Genomic DNA, 22,487 nt, shown 5'->3' with positions numbered 1-22,487 from the left:
CCGGGCAGTGCCAAGTTCCGCTCTTTTCACCCCACTCATTTCTAGGGGTTTTTCCAAGTAAGCCCATTCCGTTATGACAAGCAAGCTAATCCCCATTGCGATCGCCAAGCTGCAGCTGGCAGACATGCCTTTTAACTAACACTTGGTGCTATTACGCCAAATGTTCAGTTAAGACCCTCCCCCAACATGTGCCCCCCAACCTGATTCTCGGGGTAAGATCCTTCAATCGAACATCAATGCTGAGCTCTGTTTTTAAATCTTTCAGTCATGATCTCATCTTGGAACTACTCCGTATTTACCCATAGTCATATTCCTAAAATAATAACTTCCTAGCAGTTACTCATCAGAGCATTGTTTAACATCTGCAAAGTGCTAAAGTGAGCTACAAACACAAATACTGTACATGATATTATGATATTGACTCAAGTCTATCGGAGAAGCAAGTTCCATGTAGAATACATACAAAAGCAGGCTGCAAACCATGCTTTTTTGAATAAGATGGGAGGGAATGAATGGAAAATTGACAGAAGAAACTCCCCGAAAACATGACATAGCTATGAACATGTGCATGTCGATATCTTCAGTCCTTTCTCTGACCCTCCTCCCTCTTCTCACTCAAACAGGTAGAATAACCTTACCACGGTACAAACAAGCTCCCTTCAGTATTGTAGCACCAGACAGAGACTTTAAAAGTAGAGAACTTTGTTCGCTCATCAGCCACATAGAGCTCAGCTCAGGTTTCAAATCCACAATTTACCCTGAATCCATCCAGAAGCCGAGAATGATATCATGCAAATACAGAGATCAAATGCTGAAACTCACAACGCTTGTAATGCAATACGAAGAATGAGAAAAGAAAGGAAAAGAACAAAAAGGCTGACAGAAAAACCACATAAGCGATAAAAGTTATATAAAGGAGGGTATCATTTTCTCTGATGAGAGAGATAACGTCCACAATTCCAATCCCATGTCCATCCCACTATTGTTTCTTAGAGAAAAAGAAAGAAGAAGAAAGAAACTATTAATTAATTTTCAAGTTTTACTTATTCATCGTAGGAGGGCCAACTGGTGGTTGATAGACCTGTTCACCGGCTCGATAAACATTTTGCGGAGGCTGCAGCTCGACACCCTGTTCCTGTGGTGGATATTGCTGGCCGCCGAAAGAGGATGGTTTTTGCGCGTAGTAGTTCCCCTGGGTATACTGGGGTGGGGGAGCACTGGGATATTGATATTGGTTCTGTTGCCGACCCTGTTGCCAGAAGGGTGGCTGAGCAGCCCAGCCGGTCCCGTGGAAGGGTTGTTGGCCGCGACGACGTCGGCGGCGGGAGGAGATGCAGCTGTACAGACGTTAGGATTTCATGTTAGCTTTTCATATTCTTTCTTCCTTTCTTCCTTTCTTTCTCTTTTTCTTTTGAGATGTAATTGTTTCAAGTAGATGGGTTGTGGAGGGTAACGTACGCAAATGCAAGGAAGATGAAGAAGGTGGACATGATGATTATTACGAGAGCTACCCAGCGACCCCAGTAGCTCCATGGCGACCTGCAGAAGACACGGCCGGTTCCGAATTCAGTATAACAACTAATTTCAGGGGTTAGATTTCGCTGACTTAAAGATTGATGCGTTGGGGAGGATCTAATGGATTCATCAAATACTCACTAATTTCTACGAAGAATTGCCATCGCGGTGACAGTCAAGAGTTTCTTAAAAGGCCGTTAACGAAAAAGTACCGAGAGAGAGAAGAGTTGGTTCCGGTCGCAAGACGAGATATATAGAGGACTACGTGAAAGGCTTCTCTGGCCAGGCAGTGAAAAAGTTGACGCGAATATCAAGTGGTTGATGACGTTGGCACTGAAGAGGTAGGAGACGAGTGCAAAATCTCTCCCGGTAGCCGCACTACTGATGCGCTAAGAAATAGAACCAGGGAGGAAGGCGAGTAAAGAAAGCTGTGGTTGCAGATAGCGGAGTGTGGTAGGGGTGGTGGATATGGTGATGAGTTGGTTGGTGAGTTGGAATATATGAACTGGGACAGTTGATGAACTGCCGTGTAGGTTTCTACCCTACCTTTATTTAGCAGCCCGCAGAAGAACAGTGTGGCTGAGGGGCACGCGGAGCAACGTTTATCCGACATTAGCGCGGGGGCCAGCCAGTGCCCAGCCTCAACCGCGATAATAATGACGATCCAACAGATCACGGGGTCAGATTCGACAAGCAGAGTTTGAGCGCTGAGCCCTTTTGGACCCGCGGGGCAGGGTCTCATGGAACGCTAAGCCACATGACCCAACGTATTACGACTGGAAAGGGTAATCCAAAAGCCCAGTTGGGACAACCTCCCCGCAATTTACACGTTCATACTAAATATAACAACAACCAAGAATTATTTACAAATCAGCGGTCACATGTTGAAAGCAGAATGGGTCAATGATACATCACACAACATATATCATTGCCAGGGTGCTGCTCATTTTTATGATTGAAAGTTAAAGATCTCAATCACCTCTTTATTCTATTTATTAATATCTTAATCTATTGCTTCATCAATTTTAAAATCATCTTCTTGATATATAAATATTGTATATGATTTTTTTTTCTTTCTTAACTGCTTTTCATTTGCAGTTTTCATTTTCTTATTCACTTCTTTAAAAAAGTTATTTTATATATTATAATCTAATAACTTCTAATCAACTGATTTAAAATTATTTTATTAAATTGAAAAAGCTTTATAATTTTTAATAAATTTTTTATTATTTTAATTTGAGATTATTATTAAATATTATTATTAAATATAATTAAAATTTAAAAATTATAAAAATATTTAAATAATAATAAATATATATATTTTAATATTATTTTATTTAAATATTTTATAAAAAAATAAATTTTATATAAAATATTATTAAAAAATTAAAATAATATTTATATATAAAAAAATTTAAATAAAAATTTAAAATATAATTTTAAATAAAATATAAATTAAATTAAATTTAATTATTATATATATAAAATTTATTTATTTTAATTTATTAATTATAATTATAATAAACTAGTTACTGAGAATAATTAATAATTAATATATATAAAAATAAAAAAATTATTAAGAAAAAAATATATTATATAGAAAATTAAACTTTTATTATATAAAATAAAACTTTAATAAAGATAATTAAATTAATATCTTTATAATAAAAATTATTTTTCTTATTTATAAATTTTTATCTAATTAGTATAATTTTAATTAGTATATAAAATTTTATATAATTTTATATAAATAATAATTAATTATTTAAATATATTAATTTATAATTTCTTATTAAACTAATAAATATATATAAAATTTAATATATTTTGAAGTTATTAGTTTATTATATTTTTTAGTTTTTTTTTATTATAAAATTTATTTATTAATATAAAATATATTAAAAAAATTTTAAATTTATTAATAATATTTTATATAAAAGTTAAATTTTATAAGTTAATCAATTAATTAATTAATTTTTTAAATTATATAAAAATATTTAAAAAATAATAGTAAGTAATTAAAAATATTATTATAGAAATTTTATTTTTAAAGTTAATAAAATTTTATTTAATATAATTTTTTCTATAAAGTTTATTTCTATTTTTCTATTAATATTGATATTAATAATCTTTATATTTTATTTATTTTACTTTTTCTGAGAAAAGTTTTTAAAATATTAGTAATTTTACTAAGCTAGCTAATTCATATTTTGATCAGATTCTTTTTCAATTACTTTATTTAAATCTAACTCACTACTTTTACCACGCGTTTTCTCAACTATATTATTAAAATGAAATCTAATAATAAAGCTGCTATAACTGCTGCTATAAAGAATTTAAAAAATAATATTTTTTAATTTGAATAAGCTAATACTAAAGTATATAATATTTAATAAAGCATATTAAAAAGTAAAAAAAATGATTTCATTCAACAAACAATTGCTCATCAACATTAATAAAAGTTGATTTCAAATAAAAGATCTTTCTAGTTCAATGAATAAAAGAGCAAGATTTGCAATAATTTCTATTTTCTTATATATATATACAAAAAATAATGACTTAAATTCTATAAATGAATTGAGATCCCATTCAGCTGAGTAAGAATTAAATAAGAAAGTTTTTAAAATAAAATTCTATGATAAGATTTATGATTAACTGAAAGATAAAGTCTCAAAGAATGAAGAATACTTAGCAAAAAATATTTCAGCAGTTCTATAACTATTTTTTTGATATATACAGACTCATAAGATAGTTACTAAAAATATATAAAATATAAATGAGCATGATATTGCTTTAGAAGTATATATAAATATCAAAGTGCTTGCTGAGTAAAAGAAAGATAAAATCTATATTAAATCTCTCTTTAATTGTGAGTGAGTTTCAATTCTTGAAGCTATTAGTGCTAATAAGTACTATATAGACTCTCTAGTCATTTTTTTAAGTCAAAATATACAATATAGTTAATTTAAAGATGTGAATATACTCAATTAGATCTATACAATATCAGTTAATAAATAGATATCAAATTATATATATCTCAACTAATTATATATGATTTTTCTATTATAAATATTTAAGGAAGATCAGCATAAATTATTAGTGCTGAATGATCATAGCAGTCACATCACTATTGAATTTCTATGAGAATGTCATATAATTTTAATTCATTTAGTGTTTCTACTTGTTTATACATCTTATGTTCTTTAGTCATTGAATCTTGGAGTTTTTTCACCCATGAAGAGCTACTATAGAGCTGAGATTATTGTTTTAAACTATCTGGATAATGCAGCTCCTGTGAATAAAAGAAGATTCATACAAGCATATGAACAAGCACATTCAAAGGCCTTAAAATCTTATAATATACATGGAGGGTGGAGAGCAGCTGGTCTAGTGCCATTTAATCCTTTTAAGGGATTAGATTATAAGAGGCTGAACCCCTAGATTCACTCTGGCTGGCTGACTCAGCCTAGCCATTGTTTGCATGTGCGCACATGATCATGCTACGCGAGCTTGCTTAAGCTCGTGTTCTCGTCTCATTCTTTTCTTCCCTTTCCCAAGCAATTCATCCTTATTATATAGGAGGACTAGCCTCTAGTTCTTAGAGCTTAACCCTCTACATAGATTCTTCTCAAGTTTGAGATCAGGGTCAATCTAACCCTAGGCTGGTGACACCTACAACCTCTTTATCTTCTGAACTGCAAGATCTTTTGCTTACAACCCCCTGAGATCCTAGACATATATATAAGGCTCTGCAGCAGTTGAATAAGTAGAGAATTCTTACAAGAAAGCAGTGAGTTTTTCTTTGCAAAGCTAGCAAGGTGATTGGTGAGTTGAATGCTCTACAAGCTACTAGTCAGTCTACAATTTTTAAACTCTCTAATCAACTAGAGATTCTACAGCAGTCAAAAACCAAAAAGAAGGTGAAAGTTGATCCAAATACCCAGTTTATCAATATAGAAAGGATTAAGAAGGCTCAAGAGGAAGCTGCTGCTCTAGAGGCCAGGAAACAACTACAGGAGCCAGAAATTGAGGCTAAAAAAGCAGCAGCAGCAGCAGCTTTAGCAGCAGGTCTGGAAGCCTGCATGTTTGAATGGCAATTAGATTGAATTTGTAGTTAAATATTTACTCAAATAGGAAGAGGGGTTGCTTTGGATAGAGGGGTCGAAAAAGGATCTGGTCGAAATATAGACCGGCTAGCTTAATCTCTATGTAAAATTAAAAAAGAGATAATAAAGACACTGATGTGACGGCGTATGGCTACTGGCTACGAAGGGTAATAGCAACGGCCTAAGAAAGCTGCCCGCCCTGCAAGCAACTACCCTGTGCACAAATACCCCACAGAAACTGTCTGGCAACGGCATAACAACCGCTAGTGGAGAGGCCCCCTCTTTCGTAAATCACCTTAGTATTCGTTGAAATAGCGTATCTAGCTGACAACCAAACATCTGTTTATCTGCGCCTAGATTGATGTCAAAACACTCTGGATCCCTCTGAATTCCTTTCAAAAGATTCAGTGGTTAGCTTCGCTTCAATTCTACACCTACGTTTCACCTATCACTATTCTCTTCACTTCTCAGCGCTCTAAGCGCCTATCCTCCTACTCTCTTATGACATTAGTTATAGTGCTTCTCACGCTTCCTTTTGACACTTGTTCATTCAAATTATGAAATTAAGCAATCATCAAACTAGAATTTCTCATATAATTTATATAGATCTATTTCTTAGGTCTATTGACAGGTTCTAGCAGTATGATCAACTATATTACTTTTGCTGTAGTGTGGTGGAGCTCACTTTCTCGACAACTGATTCAAATTCTCTACCCAGCTGTTAAAGCTCCATTCTGAGCTATAAATATATGAGCTTGCTTCTTCTTATGCTTTTCTTCTCAACTGCAGCTCTTAGCTTCTTATTTTTCTTTGCTAATATAGCAGCACTATGCATGACCAGCTGATATCTCTTAAACAACTGATTAAAGACTTGATTTCCTGGCTGCAAAAGCACTGGCCTGCCATGTTTCTCAGACTTAGTCACCATCTTGACTGTTGATATAACTCTCATTTGAAAGTCAGCTTTATCAAAGTTGTAGATATTCTCATTCATAATATCATATCTTTATATTTTATTCTTCACCCGTTGAAACCACTCTTGCATGATCTTAGGATCTTCATGTAAAGCTCACTCATAGTTGTATTTATATAAGATTTAATCTTCAATTCCTTATAACATATAATGAATCTTTGAACTTATTTTTTTCCCACAGCAGATTCAACTCAGGTAGAAATTAGTATATTCATCATATTTAATGCTTTTTCAATTTGAGGAGGTTGGCCTCTCTCATTCATGAATAGTATTCATTGAACTAGAGATTCTTCCTCTGTAGAGGTCAGTTTTTGACAGGTTGATTACACATTCACAGGAAAAGCTCAACCGACTAGTCTATGAACCTAGAGTGAAATAAGAAACATTAAATGATTTAGCAGCAGCATATTTGAATGAGATTTGTCCAGTTTTATAGACTTTAATGACTAATAATAGCCTTCCTTCTTGATTAACTAGAAGCTTGATCTTTTGATTTGTAAGGCATATTGAATGATTTGATGAATGTGAGTGATATGAGATGGGAAGCTATCCGCTCGGTGGCCGATTAGTTACGTTTTATGTATAACCATGCACGTAATCAACGGATCAAATCATCGAACAGATCACCTTCAATCATTCTATTTGGCAAGATTTCAAATTAAGCAGCAATCACGAGAAATTCTATATAGAAATTATATAGAATAGACACTTAGGTCTGTTTGGCACTGTCTAATGTTATGTTCAAGGATATTACACTTGCTGTATGTTGAGGGTCTTCACTTTCTAGTCCCCAGGTTCAATTTCTCAACCCTCCCTCTGTATGTTGATCAGGCTCCTGAGATCTAGCAGTTCTAGCTAACATGCCTTGGGCTGTTAGAATTTCTTTTCCTATCTATATAAAAATGTGATTTATCTCTCTTTCACTTCTGCTTGGTGTTGGCAGCTCTTAGCTCTGTGTTTTTCTTTGTTAACATAGCAGCACTATGGAATTGAGTATGTAGTTGAGTAAGGACCTCATTTGAATTGTAAGACACTACTAGACTCATGACTTTGAATTCATTTCTTATAAGCAGCAATACAAAATCCGAGAGCCGCCGGGTGGAGGTCGGTTAATTTAACTAATTACTGGCATTCGCCCTGTGATGAGCATTTCTGAAGGGTTACATCCAAACTGTCCTCCATGTCAAATCAATTCGCGCCGGAATTTTGCGCCTCTAAATTCCCTGTATGATCCGTGCTTCATAGCATTGTGAGAAACCTAACGATTCACCACCCGTTCTTTCCTGTGGTTTCTTTGCTTCTTACCCAGTTCCATTTGGCTTGAAGTGTCCAGACGTTTTCTCGAACAATTGAAGCTAAAACATATCCCCCATATGGATGTTGATATCGCCGTTACTAACTAGTATTTATCTCTCCATGTACGAAGTACCTCGTAAGTGGAAATATTGAGATTGAATCGTGACCAGCCAATCACGAAGCGCACCACTAATCACTGCCCCAATCACCAGCGTACTACAATCAACAGATTTCCGAAGTTCTCGTTAACTATCCGATTGGCTTCGGTGTCTACACTGATGGTGGTCTTCGAACAACGTCAATGATCACACCGACCAGACGCAAAAGCTAAGTCTACCCCTCACTTTGCGCCCACTTGTTCACGCACGATTACAGTCCCACATCCCATCCCATCCCCTTAAAAATCTAAAATCAAATGCGTGACATAATAGGCTTTGTATCGGTCGGCGTACATGTAAGAAATGTGAGAGGATTATGCATTGCCAACGCATCAGTTGGTCTGTGCTCGACGGTGGGTTGTGTGTGGGCTGTTGATGAGTTGTTCATGATGTGGAGAGAATTGTGTAGATAATTGGTAAAGAATAAATATATATTTATGTCGGTGGGAAGGGTTTTAATTTTCTGTTTATTTGGTTTATTTTGTTTATTTTTCTCATTTTGCTTATCAAGTAAGGGCGTGTCCGTGAGGGTGGATGTGGAATATATATTCTTTGGACGATTGAGTTGTTTGGATTAAGATACATACCTTCACCCAACTTGATTTGCCCGGAAGGCTATTTGCTGATGTTCGGATGGCATTAACTAATTCTCGAAGAAGCAGAGTCTCACCCCTCTCCTGGAGTGAAATCCCAATGTCAATCTCCATATCTTCAGATGAAATGAACTAGAAAATAGGAAACAAATCAGTGGTTCTCAATTACCCATATAGACAATGACGACCCGCCCACCTGGTCTATCAATCGGATATCAAATGCAACACCACGAAATTTGCAGTCGTTGCTTCATCCTATCATTCCTACCCGCCTCTCGTCCTACATCCGTTTACCTATGCTGAAAGGAAAGAAAACCAAGATTTCCGAGAAAACTTCCAAAAAAAAAAAAAAAAAAAAGAAAGAAAAAAAGAAAAAAAAAAGACAGCAGAGGAACATAAGAAAAGAAAGGAAAAAATGCCGATTCGTTCACCCGCATGCTTGCTCGATGACAATTAACATTACCATTCTGATGAAAGACGGTGGAGAAATGGAGACATTGTGTTGGCCTGGGAGTTTGACGAAATAAATAGGATTCGAGGCTAGAATTGGAAAAGAGAGGGGACATAGCAGACGGGGATTGGAGAGCAGGGAAGCTGTCATCCATCATCGCCCCCTACCTGGGGGGTGGGGGGAGAAGTCCATCCTGCGACTTCAGCAGGCAACCGTAAAAGGAGGAAAAGCAGAGGAATGGAAGCAAAAAAGCAAGGCATCAGTATCATTACAAAGGCAGGAAAAAGAGAAACGAAAGAAAACGACGTATAAATCCCGGAAAGAAAAGACAGGCGGTAGGAAAGCGACAGTCAAGAGGCAAAAGAAAGGTTTGTTAGTTGGGTAGGTGAAATGGCGGAAGCGTTCACTTGCTTGATCGGGCAATTAGCCAATGCAAAACAGCATCAAGATTCGTCTCCTCTTTCGCACTGATACCGTAACAGCTAACTTCGCGGTGCACGATGGACTTCAAATCCATGGCTTCAATCAGCTCATCGACGGAGAGCTTGTTGGGGAGATCAGACTTGTTGCCCAGCACTAGGAGCGGGATGCCGTCTAGAGACCGTTTGCTCACGAGATCGTGAAGCTCTTCGGTGGCCGTGGGCAGCGCTTCCTTGTCGGCTGCGTCGACGATGTATCTATGGTTTTCCCCGATGATTTAGCTGATGACGCACTCTCCCTCGAAGGATTTGACGTTGATGGAACATATACCTACACTAGTGCGTTGACTCCACGACAATACCGTTCCCACATTGGCCTAAATCTCGGCTGGCCTCCAAGATCCCAGCTATATACTTTCGTTAGAACGGATGCCTCAGTTGCTGAGGGAAGTTATATCCAAACGGAGAAGGCTGACCATTTTAGTGTGACGTGACCTTTTTGTACGCGCGCAGTATTGAATCCGATGGTGGGTATTGAGCTGAGGTGCTATTAGCTGCAACTGTTCTGCTACTCCCGTCATTACCCAGGGCTCTTGACGTACTCAATCGTGAATTCTCCTCCCTGGTTTCTTTTCAGTTAGCACATCATTTCATGGGAATATCCTCGGGGAATTTTCATTTCTGATAGGAAATTCGTTTTCTCACCGCTAAAACCCGCAACAATGATGACTTCCCGGCATTTTGCAACCCGACCATCGTCACATCCATTTCGGTTGCCCTGAATCGTACAATTGACCATGATGGATTAGTTTTACTTTTTTACCCATTGGGTGATCCAGTGCTTGATGAAGGTCTCCACCACTAAACACCGCTGGTCGCATCGGATTGTTCGAAGCGCACACTAACCAGAATTTTCTGAGCAACCAGTCATAGATGCTTCTGAAGAAACTCGCCATCGTGAATCTGCTCCGAATAAATAGCTACGATATTTTATCCCTCAGAGAAAGTAGACGGAATAGAGAGATGGAGATTTGGCGGCAAAAAATGGCGCAGACAGTAATTTTTTGAGGTGAGTGTGAGAGCCCAGAGAGGGGATAAGTAAAATAGTGCGTGAATATTATCGTGGTGTGTACAGCAATATGTACACCAAGGGTTTAGTTGTGGTGTGTGGCGTCTGTTAAGAAGAAGTGTGAGAGATGGATCTGCGGGACAAAGCACACACGATAATGACGAAAATACCTTAAATCCCAGAGTGAGAGGTATAATTTCCCATACAAGCCGAGATGGAGCACAGAAACCCGGATAACAGGCAGAGACCCAAAATCAATAAGTCAGGCGTAAACCACACAGGCACAATACAAGCGCTAACTATATGGTAAACATGGAGTGGAGTAAAGAAAACGAGATGGATATATTTCAGGAAGCAAAGAAATAACGAATAATCGTCTTTCTTGAAACAATGTGAAGGGTCTTGGAAAAGCTTCCTTACTCACGGCTACAAAAAACCTCCTCTTGAAGGCAATCAACGAGTACAGAATTTTAGCACTGATGGCTGCGTTCACTCCGCGCGAGGTAGGTCTGTGTACACATGACCGATGGTGGTGTTTTGACTTCTAGTGCGAGGAGTGTGGAACTGAGATTTGCGGAAGGCGTTTCGTCCTTGAGTCCCTGTTCCCTGTTACCGTCCCTTGTGTGGTTTGCAATGAGCAGTGCATCCGCCGCAAGCTCCCATCCACGCAAATGCCAGAAGGAGAATTGTGAAGCGGCAAAGGTGGAGAGCCCAGAGCCCTCCCGGCGCCAAAGACGCCGACGGCTATTTTGGTATTATTCTTTTTGCCCAGGTGTCAATCCTGTTGTCGCTGCCTGTAGAGAACAATGTCTATTGGCTGGCTGGTGTTGGCGGCATTCTATTTAAGAGTAGTAAATATTGCTTTATTTTGGTGGTTGGTTGGCGATTCGATGATGTCGTTCGTCCTTTTGATCCGTTGTGAGTGGACAGAACCGGTCGAACACCACCACTTGGCAGTTGGTTATCTTCACGTGATGATAAGCCCATGGCTTTTGTTTCCGCTCAAAAATTTCACTTCGCAGAGCCTCATGGACAGAAGTGATATATACACACCACCAACAGCTGGGGCGATCAGTTCTATCAAAATTGCAAAGACGAGTCAATACTTTCTCGTCCACGCCGTAGTCTTCTTTCTCCTACTTTAAATATCGAATTTGAACTATTCCACTCGGTCATGGCAGTTTCGCCGTAGCAGCCACAAGGGATTTTTACCCTTCGACGGGCGTATTGATCCCCTTTGTGCCGGCACCTTCAACTCTTCAGTGCCATTTTTATACTCCTTAGCCCTGATTGAATTGTTTTAGATTTACTAGTTTGGGCTCAATGGCACCCTCTACGGATACAGAGTGGTCAGTCGAGTTTGATACCCTCCGGCGTGAGCGTCTATTCCGACATCCCCCAAAGGATCACACTGCGTACCCGTCCCTTGCAGCTTCTATTCGCCCCCATATTGATTCTTTCAACGCCCTATTCGACAATGACAAGATTTTAGAGGCGGCATTGGAGGACATTGGCACCAAATCGTTCCTCGATGGCGACGTCGAAACACCGGAACAGAAGCGGGCTAGGCTAGATGAAGGGAGACGGGCGCCTCGAAGAAACAAGCTCTCTGTGCGCATTACCGAGTTGTTTCTTGAGAAGGCGATGCTCCCAGCATCAAACAAGTTCAATACGCGAAATAGAGAAATTTACCCTGCAGAGTGTCGAGAGAGACACGCGACATATCGTGGCAGACTACGAGCGAGACTGGAATACCGCATTAACAATGGGGAGTGGAAAGAGTCCGTCAGAGAACTGGGCCAGGTCCCAATTATGCTGAGGGTGAGTTCGCAATGTCTAAATTAATAAATGTTCATTCGTTATGATTGAGCTTTGTAGACTGACCGCATAATTGATTCGCATTGACTTTTTCCTGCAGTCCAACCGATGTTACCTCGAGAAGTGCTCTCCGGAACAGCTCGTGCAACATAAAGAGGAATCTGAAGAACTTGGCGGCTATTTTGTCGTCAATGGAAATGAGAAACTTATCCGAATGCTGATTGTTGGAAGGAGAAATTTCCCAATGGCTATTATCCGTAGTTCCTTCATGAAGCGCGGCCCGACCTATACGAAGTTTGGTATTCAAATTCGTTCTGTCAGGCCTGATCAAACATCTCAAACGAACTTTCTACATTACCTCAGCGACGGAAATGTCACGTTCCGATTTACCTGGAGGAAAAATGAGTACCTTGTCCCAGTTGTGATGATATTGAAAGGCCTGGTGCAGACAAACGATAGGGACATTTTCGAGCGCCTAGTTGGCCATGAAGGCTCTAAGGGAATCAAAAACTCTTTTGTGACAGATCGAGTTGAACTACTTCTACGAACATACAAAGGATATGGAATTCATGGAAGGGACGACATTAGAGCTTACCTGGGAGAAAAATTCAGACCTGTCTTGGGAATGCCCACAGATATACCGGATGAAGCTGTGGGCGTGGAATTTCTTCGAAAAGTCGTCTTGCCGCATCTTGGCAATCACAGCGTGACAGACTCTCAGGATAATGATAAGTTCAATATGATACTCTTCATGATCCGGAAACTCTATACGCTAGTGGCAGGGGACTGTGCCCCAGATAATCCGGATGCTGTCTCGAATCAAGAAGTCTTACTTGGTGGTTTTCTCTACGGGATTCTCTTGAAAGAGCGCCTCGAAGAATGGCTAAGGTCATTTGGTCCGATTGCACAGGACTGGAGTGTAAAGAACCAGAATGCAAGATTCACCGACCCAAAATTTGAGAAGGAATTCCTGAGTAAAATCGTTGCGAGGACCAATGAAAATATAGGTGGTGCGCTGGAGTATTTCCTCTCTACCGGTAATCTTGTCAGTCCAACTGGTCTCGATCTACAACAACCATCTGGTTATACTGTCATGGCTGAGAAAATCAACTTCTACCGTTTTATCAGTCATTTCCGAATGATACACCGAGGAAGCTTCTTCGCACAGCTCAAAACGACTACTGTTCGCAAACTTCTCCCTGAGAGTTGGGGCTTCCTTTGCCCAGTTCACACACCAGATGGAAGTCCATGTGGTCTTCTAAACCATCTAGCCCATAAATGCAAAATAGAAACAAGTAATCTTGATGTCTCTGGTGTTCCTCAGATCATATCGAACCTAGGGGTAACATCTGAGTCATCAGTTTCCCTAGAGGAAAGCGTTGTTGTCCAGATGGACGGACGCATTCTTGGTTACTGTTCCCCGAAACAGGCTCGCATCATTTCTGATACCTTGCGATATTGGAAGGTAGAGGGCAACAAGAGTCTTCCCGTGGAGCTTGAAATCGGATACGTTCCCAACTCGAACCGGGGCCAATACCCCGGTATCTATCTTTTCTCGCAATGTGCTAGGATGGTCAGACCAGTGAAATACTTGCCACTGGACAAACTTGATTATGTTGGACCATTCGAGCAGCCATTTATGGAAATTGCCTGCGTACCGTCCGATATCATATCTGGGGTATCTACTCATGTGGAATTCGACCCTACCTACATCCTCTCCATCGTTGCAAACATGACACCCTTCTCCGACTTCAACCAGTCTCCGCGTAATATGTACCAATGTCAAATGGGGAAGCAAGCGATGGGAACTCCTGGCACATCTATACAGTACCGTACCGACAACAAACTTTACAGACTACAAACCGGACAAACCCCTATTGTTCGCCCACCTCTCTACAACTGCTACGGACTCGACAATTTCCCCAATGGCATGAATGCCGTGGTTGCTGTCTTATCGTACACTGGCTATGACATGGACGACGCAATGATTATTAATAGATCCGCTCATGACAGAGGATTTGGATGGGGCACGATTTACAAAACGAAAGTATATTGCCTCGACGAAAAAGAATCTCGAGGCCGGGGAAAAGCGAAACGAGAGATTGCCAAACTTTTCGGATTCGCACCGGGTGGTCTTATCAAGGGGGAATGGCGGCAAACGCTGGATGAGGATGGTCTCCCTCACATTGGTGTGCGGGTTACTGAAGGCAGCATCGTTGCTGCATGGCACACTGTCCGCTTCGATGCAGTATCGAACTCATACATTAACATCGACAGGCAAACCCACTTCTTTAAGTACAAAGACACAGAGGAAGGCTACATTGACAGCGTCCGGATCCTCGGTTCCGAAACAGGCGGTGACCCCTGCCAAGCCATCAGCATCAAATACCGTATCCCACGTAAACCAGTTATTGGAGATAAATTTTCCTCTCGCCATGGACAGAAGGGTGTCTGTTCCCAACTGTGGCCTGCAATTGACATGCCATTCTCTGAAAGCGGAATCCAGCCCGACGTGATTATCAACCCGCATGCATTCCCCTCCCGAATGACCATCGGCATGTTTGTCGAGTCCCTCGCGGGGAAGTCTGGTGCTCTACACGGCCTCGCGCAGGACTCCACCCCCTTCCGATTCTCTGAAGAGCATACCGCAGGCGACTTCTTTGGCGAACAACTGCGCAAGGCTGGCTACAACTTTCATGGCAACGAGCCAATGTATTCTGGTATAACAGGCCGCGAATTTGCTGCAGACATCTACCTGGGAGTAGTCTACTACCAACGTCTAAGGCACATGGTCAATGATAAATTCCAAGTGCGGACGACTGGTCCAGTGAACGCACTGACCGGACAACCCGTTAAGGGCCGTGCGAAAGGTGGTGGTATCCGTGTTGGCGAGATGGAGCGCGACGCCCTTCTGGCCCATGGCGCTGCTTTCCTCTTGCAAGACCGTCTCATGAACTGCTCGGACATCACTCGTTCCTGGATCTGCAGGACGTGCGGCTCGTTCCTCTCAACGCAGGTTGCTGTCTCTAAACACGTGGCGCCAATCAAAAATCCCGCTATGGCTGCTGCTGCGAAGTCTTCATCGGGCCTTGTGAAGCCAGGTGGGGCAGTGAGTGCGTTGGGTGGTACTTCAGGGATTGTGCGTTGTCGTCGATGTGCGAGAGAGGCGGTCTTTGATGACCCCCGAGCCGAGGTGTGGGAGGATGGAGAGGGTAGAAGGTTCGTTGGCGGAGACGATACAACTGTAGTTGCTGTGCCCGGTGTGTTGAAGTATCTTGATGTTGAATTGGCGGCTATGGGTGTTAAGATGACATTTAAGGTTAATAATTGAGATTCTGTGGTGGATGAATGTGTTTTATCTATATGGGTTGAAAGGGTTTGGATAAAATGAGACCAAAATAAATTCATTTGCCTCCAAGAGAGGAAATTAGGGTTAAGAAGGCTAAAAATATCTCATTATTTGTCGCTTTTGATATCTTTGCTGCCATTTTCAATTTTGGGTAAATTATCTTTCCGTGATCTCCTTGTTTATGGTGAGTATAAAAATGATTTCTATTGGAGTAGATTTGTTGATATACATTTCAAAACAAGAATTATCGCGGCAACTTTGGCTAAGATGGGATGTACATACGTTCTATAGTAGCAGACGGTTCATATCATTCATAGGTGACGCATTCATCTCTCTCCCTACTCCTATTCATGGGGAATTGGCTGATTGTTGGGATGATGCATGAACCCAAGGTCCAGGGGCACCTTGGCAAAATTCAGTTAAACCTTTGATTAACAATATATAAGATTCAACAGCAAATTTCCCGGGTGAAGAAACGGCGTGGACACAAGGGACCATTAGGCCATTTCTGCGTGACACGTTATTCCTCATAACTAAGTGAAGGGCGAGAAATTCTCTATAGGTAGATCATATATCTAACAAGTGGCTCTGAACGTTACGAGAGCATTTAGCATCCCACACACGCAGAAAGGATGGCATCGATTTTGCGAAACGCATAGATCATTCTGGGACAAGAAAAGCGACTTGCTCAAAGTAATTGGGTCCCTCCTCATCATAACTAGAGACTCAGAACCGTCTGCTAAGACATGAAGTGGTTTCCAAAAAAAAAAAAAAAAAAAAGGATTGGTAACCAGGTAATAATAAGAAGTTATACTCCCTACTTCGTAAATGACACAATTCTACCCATTTATTTCTAGCAAGCTATATAACACAAGTGGCAGAAGTAAGATTTAAAAATTGGAAAAACGTGCCAAACCTCTCATCGTATTAAGAAGGCAGGAAAAAAGAAGAAAAAGAGTTTCACCGTTTCACTCCAACGTTCCCGTTACATTCGAGAACTCATTCTTCTCCAGTTTCGTCTTCCAGAATATCGGGTTAGTATCGCTGAATCCATGCTTCTCCCATCCAGCCTCCTTAATATGGTACAGGTTAATAAAACCACCCGAATACGCATCTCTGTGTGTAGCAGCGAGGATACTCCGTCTCCCCAGCTCCAACGCCTCTTCTTCAGTCAGGTCATATCGATATTCCGCGTCCAGCACGCCGTATGCAAATGTTTGGCCAGATCCAACGCAAAAGAGATTTCCTGCTAGTCGGGTCCCATCTGAGTCGATGTAGTAGAGAGCAGGTCCTTCTTGCGGCGTTACACCAGCGCACATGGTGCCCATGCTTAATCCCATGCCCTTGTAGTTGTAGACGAGGTTGGCGAGGATCTTGGAGGCGGCAGCTACGGATATGCGGCGTTTGTGGCGGAGTTCGTGGAGGCGGCATTGCATGCCTAGGTAGGCGAGCCAGTATTGACAGTCCTACACATAACAGGGGGTAAGTAGGAGGTCTTCGGTGGTTTCTGGCAGTGTCTTGGGTTTGGAAGTCACTTCAGGAATGATCCAGATTCAACACATAGCAGCAGCCAAGCAGCGACAACAAAATTAAGATCCATTTTCAAATCTAGAAATGTATGAGAACGATGATAACACGTACAGCAGCACCACCAGCCATGGTCCCCAATAGACAGCTGTTGATCTCAATGACCTTTTTAACAGTCTGACTTGCGATCCAGTTGCCAGCGGTAGCTCTGGAGTCTGTCGCTACGATGATTCCGCCTTGAAATCTGAATGCAAGAGTTGTGGTACCATGAGCAAGCTTAATGGGGCAGTTTGGGTTGGCATGGTCATCGGTTGCGGCTCGCAGGAAAGCGGCGGGCTAAGCAATGCAGCTGTCAGCACAAAACAAAACGTGGACAGTCCAAGATGGCCGTCAATAACTCCTAATCCTCACATATACCCACCTTATCTACTGGAGGAAGAGCGAACTTTAGAGACAAGGGAGGCAGTGTTGCTGTAAGCTCTTGCTCTTCGTTCTGGGAGTAGCGATCGTTTGGGAACATAGGCCGGGAGTATTGGGCTACGACAGTATCCATGATGGGCAATTCTAAAGCGATGAATGAATGTGAAGCGAAAAACACCTAAACGAGAAGAATATATGAAGCAGAGATATTGGTATACAGGTACAGAGACGTGGCAGCGGAGGGTTGGATGTTGTCGGTGAAACAATGAAGAGAGGGTTGAGCTTTGCCTGAGCTGTTTGCTTGCAGTCGCGGCAACAAGCTGCCTGAATCACCTGACAAAAGCTCGGGGGCCGGGGTTTGTGCTGAAGAGGCTGAATTGCTACCAAACGAACGCCCTAATGATGGGGGTATGGCCGAGTGGTCTAAGGCGCTGCATTTAAGTTTTAATGAGAAACTGCAGTGAACGAAAGTTCGCGCGCGTTCGAACCGCGCTGCCCCCAGATGATCTTAATTTTGATTCTTTAAATTTTTAATTTAAATATTTTCTTTTGTTCTTGGGTTTCTTTTTGCTTTGTGTCACTGCCACGAAAATTGTCAGATATCGATGTCGACAATGTGATTTGGTTAGATAGATAGGTCTTGTTTCCGGCGTACCTTGCTGTGCGCGGCCTTCATCCCGCAATGCTTTTAAACATGTTGCTGTTGAGAAATATGTGATGCCACCCACGAAATAACAGTTAGTTACAAGTAATTCTTAGGTTCATCTCCCCCTTTTTTGATATGTCCGCATACTGGCTGCAAGTTGGAAGGAGTACTCTTGCGGAATACCTATTCCCAAGTTTGGACATTGTTGCTCAAATGTTTCCTTAAAGTTCTTCCGTAGTTATTTTACTACAATATGCTATCACGCTGCTGGTTCAAACGACGCAAATCGCCCGCAGTCTCAACCACCAGAATGTGCACAGGAGAGTGAGCGATCCACGGCAGTACCCCACGGGACCCAATGCAGAGCCAGGCGATATATGAATGACATCTGATCGGTTTGGTTGCGATTGCCTTGAAGTTTTGCTGAACTGTCAAGGATAATATTTCAACTGTCACTGGATTGTTAAAATTACATGTTAGGAGAATAAATAACTATAACATATCCCATGCAATGCCAATCAGGTACACTGGAAAAGAAAAAAAAGAAAAAAAAAACCCCCTTTACCATAGACGCCCCAAATCCGGTTTCGTTTTTCTTCGAAAAATACTCCACTTGCTCCCAAACCCCCTCTCATATCTTTCAATTTGGAATGGAATTGACATTCCTAAGCTGAAATCATAACTCCTTACGAAAGCGGCACGTGCGGCTATTTATACCATTTGCACCTGATAGCGTGGTAATGCATATGGCAACAAAACGCGAGAAGGAAAAATGGAAACTTCAATCACAATCAACCTCCATTCTCCTCTCCCTACGCAGCAAAAGGCTGCGGCACCGAAGATCCAGGACTCATCTCCTCTTTGTCATAGGAAACTTCACCCCGATCATCATTGATTTGGCCAGAAGGCATCAAGTTCGCTCCCATTCCAGCAGTTGCAAAATGGATGGGTTCGAGGCTGGGCTCCCATCTTCGAAGATCCTGCTCAGCGTCATTGAGGACTTGACGGGCATGTTCAGCGTGTTCGTAAGGACCCCGGGTGTCACCGGGGACAAGGGGGGTGTCATCCAGCAAATTAAGGAGACGACGGCCGTGACGGGCAAGGATAATTTGTTTCTCTGCCCTTTCTATGGTGGCTGCTAGGTGGATGTCGAACGCCTCCTTTAGCTTTTGACGCGTCTATGGTGTGGGAAGAGGTTAGTTAGCACCGGCAGGAAACTGAGATAGCTTCAGGGGAGAGGCTTAGGGAGATCAATTGATATATCAAACATACAATATTCGTCAACTGCGCTTCGGCCACCAACATCTGTGCCTCTGCCCGCACCAACTCCTGCTCCAAGCTCACCAGCTTATTGCTATTCGGGTCCTTAAGCTTCAGCTTCTGGATTTCATCAACGACTCGCACCTTGTAGTCTCTGGCTGGCTGCACGGAGCTCTCCGTGTTACGAATATGCTTGAGAACATTACGATAATCCTCCAGATTCTGAGCGTAGAGGTCTTCCTGCTCTCCCATCTCGGCGAGCAGCACACCCATCTTATCAGAGAGGTCGGAAACAGCAACATCGCCTGTGGATTCACCCCAGTCGGACAGCTGCGAGGCAATGGAGACGCGGTCCCGACCTGCGTTCTCGTATGAGCCAATGGCGTGATTCTCCGCCTTGATTAGCTTGTAGAGCTTTCGACACAGTTCGGGTTGCTGATTACCGCGTAGTGTCGCCATGCTGAAACGGTGCTTGACCGGGCGGTCCATTACTTGGCTCTTTCTGCTACGGATGGAGCGCGAGCGGTCCCTGATGTTTTGAGATACTATGTTAGTGGCATGGCTGTGCATCTCGGATATTTGGGATCAGCAGCATGAGGGGGTTGTGAGGAGGTGAGATAATATTGAAGTGATAGAAGAGAATTGTTTGTTTTGCTCACTTACATTTTGGATAGTGTGTTATTTATTGTGTTTTACTTTTCAAAGTCATGAGATTCTGGATATACACCTCAGAATGGAAATAACTGTTGCTCTATTTGCAGAGATTCCCCCTCTCCTCTTTTTTTTCTTTTTTTTTTCTTTGAGATACACTGTATGTTATTGAGAACAAACAAGATATGCAGCGACACAAGTTAAAAACAACAACCCAGACACAGAAATCACAGAAGAACAAAAGGAGAAAAGGAGGAAGAAGGAAAGGGAGCAAAAACAAAACAACAGTCTTTTTCTTCTTTGCATTGCTGCTTCCATCACTTCTCAATGACGGCAGTAGGGCTGCATATTGCAGTGGCCACTGACGTCACATAGAACGAATGCTATACTTTCTTAGGCACAAATCTATATAGCGTACCCGACTTGTGGGGGAGGCATCGAATATTGCTAGCAAATGTGCAGACGAGCTATGGTTAGTTGAGGGGTTAAATTTGTATGTGCTTGTGTCATAATGTGCTGGGCTGTGTGGCCCATGGTTTATCTTCTTGGGGAGTCATTTCAAAACTGGGGTAACTATTTGAACCATGGGCAATATTACCCAGATATATCGCACGGTCGTAATGGGGTTTTTGCAACCGCAGGGTTCCGCCATTGAAGTTTATGTACGTGGGGGTGATGTGATTAGGACTATTTTGCTATAGCTAAATGCTAGTTATAGTTGATATGCAAAGGAGGCCACTTATAGTTAAAAGATAGATAATACCAAATGTCGGACCATTCAACCACGTGACCTATTTTTTCTCCATATGAAGTTGTTCTTGTAGTTAGCAACCTTTGAAATGAAGGAAAGCTTGCCATTCTGTTATTAAATGGGGTTAAAAATATCGCCTTAAACAGAAAATTAAAAGCTATGAAAGCTAAATAAGAGAGTGGAAATGTTATAAATAAGATCTCATGGTAAAAATGCTCAAATTCAATCTGAATACCTCGCCCATCATCTCTCGTGTATCCCAAAGACAAAAATAAAATGAAATGAATGACAGATAAATGGATACGATATGTTGCCACCCCAGAGTATTCACAAAGTCAATCTTAATCGCTCTCCACTGGCCGTCACTCGCGGCAAAAGCATCGGCAGGTTGTTCTATAATTAGTTGGGAGAAAAGTCGCAATTTGTCCACGAGGAACTAGACAGCCCCGAGACAATTTCCGGCCTGTCTTATCTCTACCCCTGGCTTTCAAATTTGCTGGTGTCGATATGTTGAATATAGACCCGTGGAAACAGTAGTTTGGATCTATCCGTAACATAATCCCTAAGCCAGGCATCAAACCTAGGTTTTCTCTTTCCGCCAAAAGCGAGGTGGACGCACGCCATCTCTATCATTTTCACTACCTCTGACTTCCCCAATCCCGATACAATCTTCTATCACATGAATCCGGCCCATTTCTCAACGATTGCACGCACACGACCCCCAAACCAACCTCCTAATCCCGTCAACATCCACACATGCATCCAACGATAGATGAAGGTCTGCTCATACAACGGCTGCTGGAGTAGTAAGAGAGCCTGCTCCGCGGGGGACATCCGTGATAGATCGTGATCGTCCGTGGATAGCTCGGTAACACAATTACGGGGGTACGGCGCGGGCAGCAAAGGGATGATAGCGGGTAGGTGCGTATGTTTCGAATCGGGTTGATGTAGTAGTAGCAGTTGCAGGACCTCCCGCACGACCGACCACAGGATCTGTGGTTGGGGATCGGCATGGGTGTAGGGCAGGAGCCAGAGCCAGAGCCAGAACCAGAGCTGGAACTAGAACTGGAGCTGGAGCTGGAGCTGGAGCTGGAGCTGGAGCTGGAGCTGGAGTTGCGGTTGCAGCTGCAGCTGCAGGAACACATTGTAAGTGGGTTTAGTCCTGGTTTTACTGTTTCACGGTTTCGAGCTTCGGGAATGAACGCTTCCGGGCTGCTGGTGCTTGCCGGCTGGTTTGGACTTGAAGTTTCGCTGTGGATTTGGCCCTTACTGTCAGTCTTGTGATCTGAATGTTCAAAGATGACACTTTTACGTATATCTATGTCCATAATGGGATATATGCCCTTCGGGAAGAGGGGTATAACCAGTATGAAAGCATGTAAAAGGGGATCCAGAATAGTCCATAAGTTGGAGCCCAGGACATCTCACCTAGCACTCTTGAGTCCAACACCACTGTCAAGCTGTCATGATATCGCTGACCATCAG

The 22,487-nt window shown here is 41.9% G+C and overlaps 6 protein-coding genes and 1 non-coding gene across 7 annotated transcripts; 2 read left to right on the top strand and 5 right to left on the bottom strand.

Moving 5' to 3' along the window:
- Window positions 1-1,039: 1,039 nt before the first annotated feature.
- On the bottom strand, window positions 1,040-1,679 carry PAAG_01153 (hypothetical protein; the record flags this gene model as incomplete). The annotated part of the gene is made up of 3 exons (XM_015844252.1): window positions 1,040-1,337; window positions 1,459-1,578; window positions 1,657-1,679. The coding sequence occupies 3 exons, from the start codon at window positions 1,677-1,679 to the stop codon at window positions 1,040-1,042; spliced, it is 441 nt and encodes a 146-aa protein (XP_015701033.1).
- Window positions 1,680-9,495: 7,816 nt separating this feature from the next.
- Window positions 9,496-10,279, bottom strand: PAAG_01152 (ADP-ribosylation factor; the record flags this gene model as incomplete). Its single annotated transcript, XM_015844251.1, has 5 exons — window positions 9,496-9,769; window positions 9,847-9,918; window positions 9,988-10,050; window positions 10,114-10,133; window positions 10,217-10,279. The coding sequence occupies 5 exons, from the start codon at window positions 10,277-10,279 to the stop codon at window positions 9,496-9,498; spliced, it is 492 nt and encodes a 163-aa protein (XP_015701032.1).
- Window positions 10,280-11,903: 1,624 nt separating this feature from the next.
- On the top strand, window positions 11,904-15,729 carry PAAG_01151 (DNA-directed RNA polymerase I subunit RPA2; the record flags this gene model as incomplete). The annotated part of the gene is made up of 2 exons (XM_015844250.1): window positions 11,904-12,401; window positions 12,499-15,729. 2 exons carry the CDS (start codon window positions 11,904-11,906, stop codon window positions 15,727-15,729), a joined length of 3,729 nt encoding a protein of 1,242 aa, XP_015701031.1.
- Window positions 15,730-16,715: 986 nt separating this feature from the next.
- Window positions 16,716-17,827, bottom strand: PAAG_01150 (proteasome component PRE2; the record flags this gene model as incomplete). The annotated part of the gene is made up of 3 exons (XM_002797245.1): window positions 16,716-17,213; window positions 17,389-17,610; window positions 17,696-17,827. The coding sequence occupies 3 exons, from the start codon at window positions 17,825-17,827 to the stop codon at window positions 16,716-16,718; spliced, it is 852 nt and encodes a 283-aa protein (XP_002797291.1).
- Window positions 17,828-18,098: 271 nt separating this feature from the next.
- On the top strand, window positions 18,099-18,195 carry PAAG_11217. Its single transcript has one exon. It is a non-coding gene; the product is annotated as a tRNA-Leu (tRNA).
- A 957-nt stretch (window positions 18,196-19,152) lies between these two features.
- On the bottom strand, window positions 19,153-20,059 carry PAAG_01149 (long chain base Stimulates Phosphorylation; the record flags this gene model as incomplete). Its single annotated transcript, XM_002797244.2, has 2 exons — window positions 19,153-19,518; window positions 19,613-20,059. The coding sequence occupies 2 exons, from the start codon at window positions 20,057-20,059 to the stop codon at window positions 19,153-19,155; spliced, it is 813 nt and encodes a 270-aa protein (XP_002797290.2).
- A 1,820-nt stretch (window positions 20,060-21,879) lies between these two features.
- Window positions 21,880-22,330, bottom strand: PAAG_11216 (hypothetical protein; the record flags this gene model as incomplete). The annotated part of the gene is made up of 2 exons (XM_015846906.1): window positions 21,880-22,133; window positions 22,183-22,330. The coding sequence occupies 2 exons, from the start codon at window positions 22,328-22,330 to the stop codon at window positions 21,880-21,882; spliced, it is 402 nt and encodes a 133-aa protein (XP_015703513.1).
- Window positions 22,331-22,487: the final 157 nt, after the last annotated feature.

This window comes from Paracoccidioides lutzii (assembly GCF_000150705.2).
Source record: "Paracoccidioides lutzii Pb01 unplaced genomic scaffold supercont2.2, whole genome shotgun sequence".
Lineage (NCBI taxonomy): Eukaryota > Fungi > Ascomycota > Eurotiomycetes > Onygenales > Ajellomycetaceae > Paracoccidioides > Paracoccidioides lutzii.
Note: the sequence above shows the minus strand (reverse complement) of the source record. Positions and strands in the feature narration are given on the sequence as shown.